The 14,333-nt window shown below is 39.3% G+C and overlaps 1 protein-coding gene across 3 annotated transcripts; it reads left to right on the top strand.

Annotated features, from left to right (window-relative positions):
- Positions 1 to 3,935: 3,935 nt before the first annotated feature.
- Positions 3,936 to 14,040, top strand: LOC142397400 (uncharacterized). Of its 3 annotated transcripts, XM_075480753.1 has the most exons (11): positions 3,936 to 4,079; positions 4,256 to 4,454; positions 4,697 to 4,837; positions 7,136 to 7,320; positions 7,421 to 7,508; positions 9,586 to 9,675; positions 10,190 to 10,279; positions 10,544 to 10,824; positions 10,936 to 13,567; positions 13,742 to 13,861; positions 13,960 to 14,040. In XM_075480753.1, exons 5-9 carry the CDS (start codon positions 7,497 to 7,499, stop codon positions 11,156 to 11,158), a joined length of 696 nt encoding a protein of 231 aa, XP_075336868.1. In that variant the 5' UTR covers positions 3,936 to 4,079; positions 4,256 to 4,454; positions 4,697 to 4,837; positions 7,136 to 7,320; positions 7,421 to 7,496; the 3' UTR covers positions 11,159 to 13,567; positions 13,742 to 13,861; positions 13,960 to 14,040. The 3 variants fall into 3 exon arrangements, with proteins under 3 accessions (XP_075336868.1, XP_075336869.1, XP_075336867.1); XM_075480754.1 differs by lacking the exon at positions 3,936 to 4,079 and having other exon boundaries at positions 4,198 to 4,454; XM_075480752.1 differs by lacking the exons at positions 3,936 to 4,079; positions 4,256 to 4,454; positions 4,697 to 4,837; ... (3 more) ...; positions 10,190 to 10,279; positions 10,544 to 10,824 and having other exon boundaries at positions 11,185 to 13,567.
- Positions 14,041 to 14,333: the final 293 nt, after the last annotated feature.

Genomic DNA, 14,333 nt, shown 5'->3' with positions numbered 1-14,333 from the left:
TCAGTTACAAACATCTACAGATAGCCTGCAACCACACTCAGGACATTAACTCAGTTTCTTTAATGACGCAAACAAAGAAAAATGCACAAAAATAAATATAATCCAGACAATTTAATCAGTGTCACCTTCTATAAGAGTCAAATGACCAGATATATTATTTATGTTGACTAAAAAAATCAAAACATTTACATTTTTCTATTATAATGTTGCATTTTCTTCATATCATTTGTGTTTTTAGGTTTACATCTTTTAAAATATTTTACTTTAATTTTATTTTTTCTTTAGTTTGAGCAATTTTAATCATTTTCCAAAATTCTTATGTTTTATTTTTTCCAATCTTTTTTTTTTTGTCTGTTGATCTGTCACAGGAAGGAATGGATACCTCAACAGCCAGTGATGCTATCACACTGTATTCAAACAAAAGAGAAATTTCGAGCACTTAAGTGTGATCAGACAGTCATAACTGAGTAAAGCGCGGTACAGACAGGAGTGTGTTTTACATGACAGCATGGCTGCTTATGGTAAAAACATATTTCAGGATGAATTTTCTCAGCCATCTGGGTTTACTGATTGAATTGAAGGCATTGGTTTCCTTCAAACTCTATTTTGCAGGACAGATGCAAACCAGCAGAGCAGAACAGAGCTACTGCATCGCTTTGCAGTATAATTATTTTTCTTTGGAGCTGTCACAATCATTTATAAAGTGAAATTAAGCAGACAGCTGTTCAGAACTGAAGCTATGTTTGTGTATTGTGTTCATTGTAAGTGTGGACCAATGTTTGCTGTTGACTGCAATATTGAAAAGTTGTCCTGGCAATTAATCTTTCTAACTTTTTAAACTTTCAGAGGCATGTGCTCTATTTTGCGCTTTATTTTTTATCCTCTGGGATGCTGCAGTTTATATTCTGTGCACTACACTGCTTCCATTCCACATTTCAATACATACCCATTTACTTACTGGATTTAACAGCCACACAATAAAATATCTGCTGTGCAGAAGCAGTATTTTTACAGTTTTGATGTGATTTTTAAATTGTAGCATAAATATGTGACCCCAGTATGTCAATAAACCCCTTCTCCAGTTGGTGAAAGTCCTCCCATCCACTTCTCCTCATCTTTCATCTGCTGTATTACATCCCTCCTCTCTCCACCCAGGGTCTACTCTTGCTCTGTGTCTTCTTACTTTTGCTCTCCAAGATGTATTGATAATTTCCAGCAAAAATACGATTTCAGTTTATTCTACAGAGCAAAAAATCTAATAGCTGACTCCTCAATTCAATTGTGTTTTGCCGGAGTGGAGAACAATAAACAGGGAGGAGGGCTTCACTTCCAGACGCTCACCATGAGATTATTGTTCAAAAGAGATCTGATGCAATTACAGGAAGCAATAGATGATAATTACATCAGAACATGACTTTTCCTCAGCGAACACTTATATTCATCTGGGTTATGCATCGCCCCAAAACTGAAATGTGGCAATGCATGACACGACATGTCCTGCAGGTGTCAGAGAGAGGGCAGGTGTCTGAAGTCACGGCAGGGTCAGGAGGCCATCTTTGAAGTTTAGTGATCTTTGTTATTTAAAACCCCACATTTTGGTACCATTGTTTTTATTATAATTTAAATAAACATTTCATTCTGAGATACGTTTAAGAGCCACTTAACACTTTACATCTTTTTAAAACTAATTTCAATGGATTTAATGTCGACATTCTCCTTTTGTTGCTCCCATTTCACATCCACTTCTAATTAATGATACATTTTGTTCTGTGTTTTTCAACTTTAATCTGCTTGATTTTGCTTTTGATCAAATCAATGAATTCTACCGATTAATATTTCATGGATATTGTACGGGGGATTGCTGTTGCCGGGGGGGGGGGGGTGTTCTGACTGCCTCTGCAAGAACGTTTAAGCAGGTTGCAAGTGTCAAAGTAACATCCATGTAAATTCCAGTATGGATTTTATTGCACAGTAACAAGATGAGAAGAGTTACTCACTTTTCAGTGTATATAGAATGCTCCCTGAATGCTTCCACCTGAGCAGGCGGACACGTGGAAGCAACACTCTGCTGTAACTACCTCACTGCTGTCCCCCCCAGCATTGCACCTGCTTTATTTTCACATCTCACAGCTCCACCACAACTGGAGAGTGTTTGCTTTGGACTGATAAACTGTGTCACAAAAGAAAGATTAGATCACTTCTGATTTCCAATAGTCTTCTCAGTCAATGAGAACGGCAACACAGCTTCCTCCTCCAACAAGTCGCTTTCACGGGTGCTATTTAGCTGGTTGCCACAGTTACATAGAAATCTTGTTACCAAAAAAATGTTGTCACTCCTTGGTTGGGCGTAGCCAACAACATCTCTCGGTAAGGGTTAAAAAGCAATTATGGTTACAGCTAAATACGTTCTTTTTACAATACCACTCTGCCATATTTATTCTGAATACAAATGATAAGAATTTCATTTCAATAGTAAGTGGTCTGAAAAAATGGCTTCAAGAGAATCAACAATAATCCATGGAATGATCTTTTTATGCACAAATAAATCAAATTGGAACTACATTGACTTCAACTACACTTATTACTCACGAAGAACTAGATGGCACGCTTACTGGGTATATATTTCTAAAACATTAAAAGTAAATTCATCATACAAATGAACCTGCTTGAATTAGAGCTATACCAAATGTGTGATTAGATCAAAAGGCTTCTGTCAAATTTATTCAAATGTTGAAATATGCTTAAAAACTTGCACTTCGAAACTTCAAAAAACCTTGATAAAGCACAAGTTCATTATATAATCATCTAAAACACTTTAAAATATAGGCTACTTTGTTATGTATATAATTACAGGAGGTACGACTAGATAGAATTTAAAGTAAAAGCGAATAAGTAGGTTGTAGAGTGAATAAACTAAAAGAAGCAAATATAGGCTTATATTTTAGTTTTTAACCTTTGTGAGGAATATTTTTTCACCATTAAAAGTGAAAAAATTAAGCTGCGCGCCTGCGCAATCGCACACTGCTCGCACATTCTCAGCGCACAAGAAAATCTATGCAGCGCATAAAATAAAATTCACCATAAACGTATTGATTAATATCTAATACTAGACCTAATCTAATCTAATTAATTAGACCAATAATGTGTTTTTTGTACCATTTTTCAATGTAACGCAGTGAGTGACAGGTGTTCAGCCAATGATACGATACGGTTTACTTACGCTATGCAGCCAATCAGAGCATTGATAGTGCTTGCATTTGTGCCCTGCCCATACGCCCCGTGCACGTTAGCTAGCTAATAACAGTGCAGTGGAAGTTGGACTACCTCGAGCATCACATTCAGCAGAAAAGTCATTTGAAAGCTGTTGGAATTGTACGAAGACTCAAGATGGGACAGGGGATTGGTACATTATTGCGGGAGAGCGCAAAAGACCGAGAGAAAAGGAACGAGCTGTCACACAAAACAAAATCTGACCCCGTGCAAGTTAAAGTTCTCATTGACAATATTTTACTTGCCATCAAAATGAATGCATCAATGCTGTCAGTTCAACAAATCCACAATCACATGGCAAAGTATGTGAGTATACCAGAAAGCTGGCGAAGCAAAAACTATGCCTTTGAATTTGTGAACTCAATCAATGAGATGGTGCAGAATAAGACTATGTGCAGTGTTAAAAATGCACCCTGGCATACCCTGATAGTAGATGAGAGCACAGTATCAGTACACAAAATGTTAGTCATATATATTAAATACAGGGAGGAAAATGATGTTAACTATAAAACTGTGTTTGGTGCACTGCTCTCACATATTACATACTACACATCTCATTAACAACAAGATTTTTGTCTTTTTCATATTAAGTGGGCCAAATCGCTTATATTAAAAGTAAACTAATGAAAATTGCTGCTGTGATTTGATTCTTTTAATAGGCCATGTAACTTGCTACGATCAAAGGTTTTGAACAGGTGTGTGGCCAGTCCACAGCGTGCACATCTGATGTTGCTCACAGTGGTCCTCAGTGTGCTCAGGGAGCTTGTGTGTATGCCCAGACATGTGAAAAATTAGAGGGAACATTGCTTGTAAGTATTATAAGTTGTATTCAAGTTTGAGTGCATTGAATATACTATAATAACGTATGCTTACATGGAGTGGAAAATATGTTTTTAAAACCATATTTCTTAAAAACACAATCAGAAACTTGTTGATAAGATAAGCTATACTTTATTAATCTCAGGCTGGGAAATTTCCATTACAGCAGCAAGTATAGAGCACAGTGAAGTAGAAAAATGGTCAGGATCATCCACGATGGATGACAGTTTGTACAGAGTCCTCCTCTCCATCACGGCCTCAGATGTCTCCAGATTGTGTCCGGTGATGAAGCCAGCCTTCCTGGTCAGTTTATCCGGTCTTTCTGCATCGCTGGCTCCGATGCTGCTCCCCCCAGCAGACAACAGGTAAGAAAAATGCACTGCCCACAACAGACTGATAGAAAATCTCCAGCATGTTGCTGCACACTTTAAAGGATCTGAGCCTTCTTTAGAAAGTAGAGTCCGCTCATCCCTTACCGGTACACAGCCTTTCCTGTTGGTCATACAAACTGTGTCCTGTCTGTCCAGGAGATGCATCAACTGAATCTTCTCACCTCATACTTTATCATTGTTTGTGTTGTGGTGTTTGTTTATCTTCTGGAATCTAGGATGGGTTGGGGAGGCTGGGACCTGTCGCTGGGTGGAGTCCTGGGTTCCCTCTCCTCGGTCAGTACACCTGTTGTTCATCAATCTCATCGCCGGCCTGCACCCAATCTCCACCAGATGATCTGCCATAGTAAATGTAAAATGTAAATGTACTTTATTTATACAGCCCTTTACAGACAATCCTTACGGTGTACCAAAGTGCTTTACAGCAGGTAATAAATAAAGAGAAGAATAAGTAAAAACAATAAAAGAACAGGGAAAGCAGTAAAATACAACAAAATGGAATAAGATAAAATAAGATAAAAGTGTCATCATACTACTGGGTATTAAAAGAAATCCTGAATAAGTAGGTTTAAGTACACTGAAAAAAGTGACTTTTTGGTGAATTAAACTTTATTAGAGTAACTGTCATAATTTCTACCTTGTATTTTTAAGATTCAGTAAGAACTAGGGCTTCTTAAGTAAAATTAAACATTTTATTAACGTAATTAGGGATGCTCCGATCAGCATTTTTGGGCGCCGATCCGATCACCGATCACAGGAATCCTAAATCTGCCGATACCGATCACCGATCACAAAATCGATGGGCGAATAATAAAAATCCTCAATGTTGTGTATTTACAATCTGGCCTTGTGCACCACTTAAAGTGTTAAAAAAAACATATTTGTACTAAAATAAATAATAATGACATTTATGTACCACCATCAGCTTTTTTTGCATGTAAACATTACATGCCCTTTCAAGAGCAATAGATAAATAAAAAACCAACAACTTAACCTTAACTGAGGGAATAAGCAACCAAAATGTATTCGGTTGCTCATTCTTACTTGCTTATTCCCTCATAACGATATATAAGAATAAGCAGTTTTTAAATAACCTTTTTAAATAACCTTAACATTTTTAAAAAAACATTGGCACAAACCAAACAACTAGACCTTAACTATGAGGGAATAAGCAAGTAAGAATAAGCAACTGAAATGTATTACATACGTCCGAAGGCTCCTGCTAAAGCGTCGGCTGTGTGTGAATTCTTGGCAGTGCAGTACGAGGTTGTGTCGCTGGGAGTTCGGGTCGATGAAATGCGCTGTTAAACTTAACATCGACATGTGACATGCACTCGAACTCCAAATATCAGTTGTAAAACTGATTGATGTGACATTGTCTCTCAAAAGTGTGTTGACGTGTGTGTATACTGTCTCGTACAGCTGAGGGAGACATACATCCCTTGGATATTTACGTCCGGGGGGGGGCATAGCGTGGCTCCTCCAGGCACGATAACAACCGTCGGAACCCCGTGTCCTCCACCACAAACAGAGGCTGTTCGTCAAATCCAATGAATTCCATAAGCGTTTTTGTTATATCCCTCCACCTTTTACTGTCCTTACGGCTCCAGGCGTTCAAACGTTTCACTGACGGTGAGCTGAGTGACGGTTGGGGTTTGTTTTCCTCGCGCTTGTTTTTCATAAAACAGTCGCCGGTAAGTTACGTCACACGCGCGAAAGAAAACCGTTTAATTCATATATCATATCTCATTGATAATTTCATATGAAGTCACGCGGAGAAAAATAGTCTCAGGTAAAAAAAAAAAAACTAAAAAAAAAACTTTTTTTTTTTTTTTTATAAATATGCAATCGGCCTTTCTGATCGGCACTTCCAGAGCCCACCGATCATCCTGTTTAGGGTCCATATCGGCCGATCACGATCGGCGGCCGATCGATCGGAGCATCCCTAAACGTAATACATGAATTATGGGGGAAGAGTAAGTTTTACTTAGGTTTCCTCATACAATTTAAATGTTTAATAGTTGTATGTACATAAACCTAGAAATACTACATAACCTTTACTCTGAAAGTGTATCGTTAAAATCTACTAAGTTACTTCATAACAGCAAATACTACAGATATATAAAATTTAGGCAAGGCAAGTTTATTTGTATAGCACAATTCAACTACAGGGCGATTCAAAGTGCTTTACAGATACATTAAAACAGTAGAAATAAAAAGCATGATTTAAATTTTAAACAAAAAATAAAGAAATAAGAACAATAGATAGAATCAGATAAAATCAGTAGTTAAAATGTGATTAAGTTTGAAACTCATTTACTTAAAATTGTGTTGAGTATATGAGTAAAATGATGTTCCTGCCCATGAAAAACAAGTAGAGTTTACTTGAGTTGTTTAAATAAATATAACTTAAAACTTAGATGTAATTAAGTAAATGTTGCTTAATTTCTTCAAAACTGTTGTGTTTTATGGTAAGTAAAATTTACTTGATATTGCAGCATTAAATATTACTTAAATCATTTGAGTGCAAATACTTACAAAGGGTTTTTTAAGTAAATCTTATGAGTTGTTTTTTTCAGTGTAGAGCAGCTCTTTCATGGCTCTCTTGCGTTTCTTGAAGCTCACACTTCTAACATCTCTGTCCCTATGCTTCTCAGTGTCCTCCATCCGGCCAAAGAGCAGCCTACCTGCCCAGATCACTTACCTGCTTCCCTCAAGATGCTCCGCTCCTGTGGAAAACCTCTCTTGATTAACGCCTGCCCACCCACCCTCGTACGATCTCTGCACCCGTTGGAACTGAAACCAGTGCCCCCTTTCCAAGTTTCCTCTTCCCAGTTCCTAAGTAAGAAAATTCTTCTGTAAAATTGAACACCCTGTGCATCTCTCTCTGGAAACTCTGTTTCAATCCATACCTGGACTAACTTCCCTCTCCTCTCTCCCAGAGCAATCTCCCCTTATGACTGGGCCTTTTCTCCTGAGAGCCAAGGCTGGGGCACATTGCTTCATACATAAATATGAATGTGTTTTCAGGTAAACTTGATAAAACATCCCATCACAGAGGTGATATGTGAAAAACATTGCGTGGCATCATTATGTCCACATCCTTTAAAACAACCAATGCACAAACTTGGATGTCCAGCATTCCATGGTTGCTATGGTTCCTCCTCAGGTGCATCTTTTAGGTCGCATCATCATTTAAACACAAACACAATTTTATCATTCAAGGTCAGTGTTTCTCAGACATCCCTCAACGATTGCTGTTGATTTCAATCTCTTCGACTGACAATTTGCTGCATCTTCTAAAGAGCCAAAGACTCCCAGAAACTTCTTGTGACTCAACAAACGTCCAACATGGAAAATGTGAGAAATTTGATAGTCTGTAGGCTACTATTTTTCTTTGCTTTGTGAAGCAAATGGTGAAGTAATAATCCAAATTGTACTTAATATTGGGGGATTTTTACTATTTCTATACTATTTCAGTCATTTTTACTGTCATGATATTGACTGTTAGACCTCAACTGTACCAGAACTTTTAACACCTGTTTATGAAACTGAGCATTAGTTTATAGTTATCCTAAGTTGCGGGTTTTTTTCCTTTTGAAACACTTCCTTTAAGTACTTCAAAACATCTGTCCTCATAACTACTTTCATAAAATCTTCAAAAGGTCAGGGATTACAGGAATAACATATAAAACACCCATTAACCAGGTCACATTGTACAGAACATACAGTGAAGTCAAAGTTAGGATAGAATAGAATATAAAAATACTTTATTCATCCCCCAATGGGGGAAATTCAGTAGAGAGTGCATATTTATGTGATTTTAAAGAACAAAAATGGGTTAAAGTTTAAGGGAACTGAAGGCGACTGTCAGACCTGAACTTGCTTTTGAACTTGTTTTAATTCTAAACGCTTAAGTTTTGTCTGAGTAGCTCACATTATCTGTCCTTATAATTACTTTTATAAAATCCAACAAAGGTCAGACTTTATACTTTTATTATTTGAAATGCAAATTGCAGGTTAACAACATATACTTTACATATTTAATTATATATATCTAGATATTTTAGATATATCTAGATATATGTGTGTGTGTGTGTGTGTGTGTGTATATATTTATATATATATATAGGCTACTATAACTTTTGGAGACATTTTAGTATCAGAGTTTTGCACATTTTTGAAAAATACAGCTCAGCAGCAACAACGATGAATGTTGTTATTCTTCGACTTGTTCTGGAACTCTCTTGAGCCGTGTCACTGCTGAGCTGTCATTTATTTTTAAAAGTACCATACTTTTATATCAAAACATGTCTGAATGTCACTATAAAGCATATATATATATATATATATATATATATATATATATATATATATATATATATATATATATATAATATTCTTTTCTAAAAAACTAGCTCACACACCTGTTTTTCTAGAACTTAAATCACTGAGGTTGTTAACTTGTACGTTGCACTTAAAAAGCACGCGAGGCAGCTGTAGGTCACCTGGGCGAAGCACTGCCCTCTCTATTCCGCCTGTGGTTGGCTGATAATGTTCGTCAGTCATCATCAATAAGTGGATATGCTCTGTTTAACTGTGTATACTCTGCGTCACTGGTGAGGTTATGAATGTGAGATATATGTGACCATCACTCCAATGAAATTAAATGAAAAACTACCAAATTCAAAGGGAAACAACTCAGAAAAACTCAAATCTGATCTGAACGAGAAGTTTTCCTACATATTTATAGTATAAAAAGAGTATTTTTAAGAGAGTTTAGAGGATTTTATTTTTGTATATTGCATTGTTTTATTGAGATTTGTTGTTTTAATGTCTATTGTGTTGAATGAATCAAAATGAATGTATTTATTATTGGAGTGAATCGGGTACTATATTGAGCTAGGAAGCACTGATGGTTGAGATCGATAAGGTCTAAGAACTGTTCTTTACCAAACTATTCAGGAACTCCGTGGGTTAAAAAGACTTCTTAAAAACATCACTGATTTTTTTTTTAGGAAATTATAAGGATTTGTAGGACTGTGCAAAATTCCCATTTCTTACATTTACAATCCATTTAAACCCATTCTCTAACATGTTGTTTCAGTGTGATGTACTAGCCGACCACCAGTACGCCCGCAGATCCAGGATCGCAACCACGGCCCACAGACAGCGTCCTCGCTGCAGGGACGTTCAGGTAAGACATCTGATTCTCACATACAGATAAAACATTTGATGTTGCATTGTGATGAAATTAAATTAAATGAAAAACTACCAAATTCAAAGGGAAACAACTCAGAAAAACTCAAACCTGATCTGAACGAGAAATTTTGCAACATATTTATAGTATAAAAAGAGTATTTTTAAGAGAGTTTAGAGGATTTTATTTTTGTATATTGTATTATTTTATTGAGATTTAATGTTTTAATGTCTATTGTGTTCAATGAATCAAAATTAATGTATTTATTATTGGAGTGAATCGGGTACTATATTGAGAAAGGAAGCACTGATGGTTGAGATCGATAAGGTCTAAGAACTGTTCTTTACCAAACTATTCAGGAACTCCGTGGGTTGAAAAGACTCCTTAAAAACATCACTGATTTATTTATTTATTTTTTTTAGGAAATTATAAGGATTTGTAGGACTGTGCAAAATTCCCATTTCTTACATTTACAATCCATTTAAACCCATTCTCTAACATGTTGTTTCAGTGTGATGTACTAGCCGACCACCAGTACGCCCGCAGATCCAGGATCGCAACCACGGCCCACAGACAGCGTCCTCGCTGCAGGGACGATCAGGTAAGACATCTGATTCTCACATACAGATAAAACATTTGATGTTGCATTGTGCCCGACACGTGTACAGGAATTAATTCCAAATCCCAACCCAACATTTTTAATCACTTATCTTCCTACATCCAAGTGTAGAACAAAATAAGGTTTAATCTGTAAAAACCTGATGTAATGATGAATTTGCATTCTTACAAAGCAAAATGTGCAAAAGTAAGTGGGTTAAGTGGGTTCCTCCAGTCTGAACTCCTCTGTGTTATTGACCTTCTGCAGGTGGCTAAAAAACGCAAGCGCTCCAAAAGTGCAAGCTCCTCACGGAAGAGGAAGCGCAGCGAGGTGGCCGGCCCCCCTCAACTTCCTTCAGAGGTTCCGCGTTTCGTGCCAAAGCCCAGAGACCCCATCCCACCTGAAGACCTCCCAGCAGTGTCTTCTATGCCCCTCAGCCTCCAGCCCTCCAGAGCTCCCATACAGGACGACGGCCCGCTCATGATACACAACCACACGGTGGAGGAGTACCAACAAATCTACCACGAGGTGGTTGATGACATGCTGAGGTGTGTTTCTATCAAATGATGGGACTTTTTCAGATGAATCATCATCACATTTAAAGCGTACTAAAAGATTTAAATTCATTATTTTTACGATGTCATTTCTGTTTCTTGTAGGTTCAAAAATGGCCGTCCCCGTCCCTACAGCCTGAACCTGGGACTTCAGATTAAACAGAAGCTCTGGGAGAGACTGAATCGTCCATCACTGACGACCACAGTCGCTGAAGACGGGCTTCAGACTGTTCACGTCTCCTATGGGGCTGGAGAGTATCCTCCGCTTCACAACGTGGATATTTCTGATGAGCCTAGGCCACCCAAAAGATTTACTAAATCTAAATAATATTTAATAATCTATCTAAGATTTTAAATCTGAGTTAGATGGTTAAATATCTGTACATAGTTATATTGCTTTAAATTTTTTGTCATATTTGAATCAGTAAATACAGTTTTTGTCTCCATCAACAGCCATCGACCTGCAGGATAAACCTCCACATTCCACATCCATCTGCAGCTTTTACCATCTGCCTGCGAAAACCTCCACCTTCCATCTCATGCAGTCTACCATCCATCTGCACAACAACTCCACCTTCCAGCTCATGCAGTACCATCTACCTGCAAAAAACTCCACCTTCCAGCTCCAAATGCAGAGTCTACCGTCCACCTGCATAAAAACCTCCACCTTCCTTCTCCACAAGCAGTCTACCACCAGTCTGCAAAAAAACTCCACCTTCCTTCTCCACATGCAGAGACTACCATCTGCCTGCGAAAACCCTCCACCTTCCATCTCATGCAGTCTACCATCCATCTGCAAAAAAACCTCCACCTTCCATCCCATGCAGAGTCTACCATCCATCTGCAGAAAAACCATCCACCTTCCTTCTCCACAAGCAGTCTACCACCCGTCTGCAAAAAAGCTCCACCTTCCTTCTCCACATGCAGTCTACCATCCACCTGCAAAAATCTCCACCTTCCATCCCATGCAGTCTACCATCAACCTGCAGAAAAACCTCCACCTTCCTTCTCCACAAGCAGTCTACCACCAGTCTGCAAAAAAGCTCCACCTTCCTTCTCCACATGCAGAGTCTACCATCTGCCTGCGAAAACCCTCCACCTTCCATCTCATGCAGTCTACCATCCATCTGCACAACCACTCCACCTTCCAGCTCATGCAGTACCATCCACCTGCAGAAAAACCTCCACCTTCCATCTCTTGCAGAGTCTACCATCCGCCTGCAGAAAAACCTCCACCTTCCTTCTCCACAAGCAGTCTACCACCCGTCTGCCAAAAAACTCCACCTTCAATCTCCACCTGCAGAGTCTACCATCCACCTGCATAAAAACTCCACCTTCCATCCCATGCAGAGTCTACCATCCACCTGCACAACAACTTCACCTTCCATCTCATCCAGAGTCTACCATCCGCCTGCAAAGAAACACCTCCACTTTCCTTCTCCAAAAGCAGTCTACCACCCGTCTGCAAAAACCTCCACCTTCCATCTCATGCAGAGTCTACCATCCACCTGCAAAAAAACCTCCACCTTCCATCTCATGCAGAGTCTACCATCCACCTGCAGAAAAAACCGCCACCTTCCATCCCATGCAGTTTACCATCCACCTGCACAACAACTTCACCTTCCATCTAATCCAGAGTCTACCATCCGCCTGCAAAAAAACACCTCCACCTTCCTTCTCCAAAAGCAGTCTACCACCCGTCTGCAAAAAAACCTCCACCTTCCATCTCATGCAGAGTCTACCATCCACCTGCAAAAAAAAACACCTTCCATCTCATGCAGAGTCTACCATCCATCTGCAGAAAAACCATCCACCTTCCTTCTCCACAAGCAGTCTACCACCCGTCTGCAAAAAAACTCCACCTTCAATCTCCACCTGCAGAGTCTACCATCCACCTGCACAACAACTCCACCTGCACAACAACTCCACCTTCCATCCCATGCAGAGTCTACCATCCACCTGCATAAAAACTCCACCTTCCAGCTCATGCAGTACCATCTACCTGCAAAAACCTCCACCTTCCTTCTCCACAAGCAGTCTACCATCCGTCTGCAAAAAATGACAGCTTCCATCTCATGCAGAGTCTACCATCCAACTGCACAACAACTCCACCTTCAATCTCCACCTGCGGAGTCTACCATTCACCTGCCGAAAAACCTCCACCTTCCAGCTCCACGGGGCGGCTGTAGCTCAGGAGGAAGAGCAGTTGTCCACCAATGAGAAAGTCGGTGGTTCAACTCCGGCTTCCCCGGGCCACATATCGAAGCATCCTTGGGCAAGACACTGAACCCCACGTTGCCTACCCATGCATCCATCGGTGTATGAATGAATGACCAGGAAGCACATAGTTAGATGTAGACTAAGACGTGCTGTATGAGTGTGTGTGAATGGGTGAATGTGGCATGTAGTGTTAGAAGTGCTTTGAGCTAGACTAGAAAAACACTATACAAGTACAGTCCATTTACCATTCCACCTGCAGAGTCAACCATCCACCTGCAGAAAAACCTCCACCTTCCATCTCCACTTGCAGTCTACCATCTGCCTGCAGTAAACCTCCACCTTCCATCCCATGCAGTCTACCATCCGCCTGTATAAAAAACCACCACCTTCAAGCTCCACATGCAGAGTCAACCATCCACCTGCTGAAAAACTCCACCTTCAAGCTCCACCTGAAGAGTCAGCCATCCACCCTCCATCTGACAATATTCTCCAGCACTAACCTCCACCTGAAACCAAGGTAGCACCTCCACCCATCATATTTCCTCTTTATCTGTGGCTTCTAACATCCTCCATTCATCTCCCTTACTGTCCCTTCACTTTTGTGAAATTCTAACTCTACTTGCAACAAAAATGAAGTACTGTTTTATTTTTAGCTTTTAACTATTTTTATCCTCTTGCTGATTGCAAACAGATGCAGCTCCACCTGAAGTCTCTGACATCAACCTTCAGAAAAATGCCACCTTCAATCTCCACCTTCAAAGTCTATCGGAACTACCCCAACGAGCTCAGAGCCTGTCACATAGGTGCAGAGGTAAGAGACGCATCCCAAAAACAAAACAAAACCACAAAATAAGAAACCTCTGAAATGGCACCGCTCATTATTTTCTCTGGTTTTCCTCAAACATCCAGATCGAGCAGCAGAAGCTGAACCAGTCAACACCACCATCTCCTTCCCCGACTGGGAGTGCTCCTTCATGCTGGACTTTCAGAACATGAAAAACTCTCTGCTCACTGCTTTGAAAATAAAAATTGCTGGGACTTGTAAATGCTGATAAAGCTGTTGTGCTCATTCAACAAGTTTCACCTTAAAGAGAAGCCTTAATAAGTGACATTTTGATTTTCCATTCTAGTGTGTGATACTTTCCTTAATTATCTACCTTTTGAATCATTATGCAGTATGAATACAGCTAAATGACGTAATCATTATCATACCAGTCACATTCTCTCAGTAAAATTATTTTTCCTGCTTTGTCCATGAGCAGCAGGATGCTTTGTGAGAATGG

The sequence above is a fragment of the Odontesthes bonariensis genome, chromosome 13 (assembly GCF_027942865.1).
Source record: "Odontesthes bonariensis isolate fOdoBon6 chromosome 13, fOdoBon6.hap1, whole genome shotgun sequence".
NCBI classification, from domain to species: domain Eukaryota; kingdom Metazoa; phylum Chordata; class Actinopteri; order Atheriniformes; family Atherinopsidae; genus Odontesthes; species Odontesthes bonariensis.
This window is presented reverse-complemented; position numbering and strand designations above follow the sequence as displayed.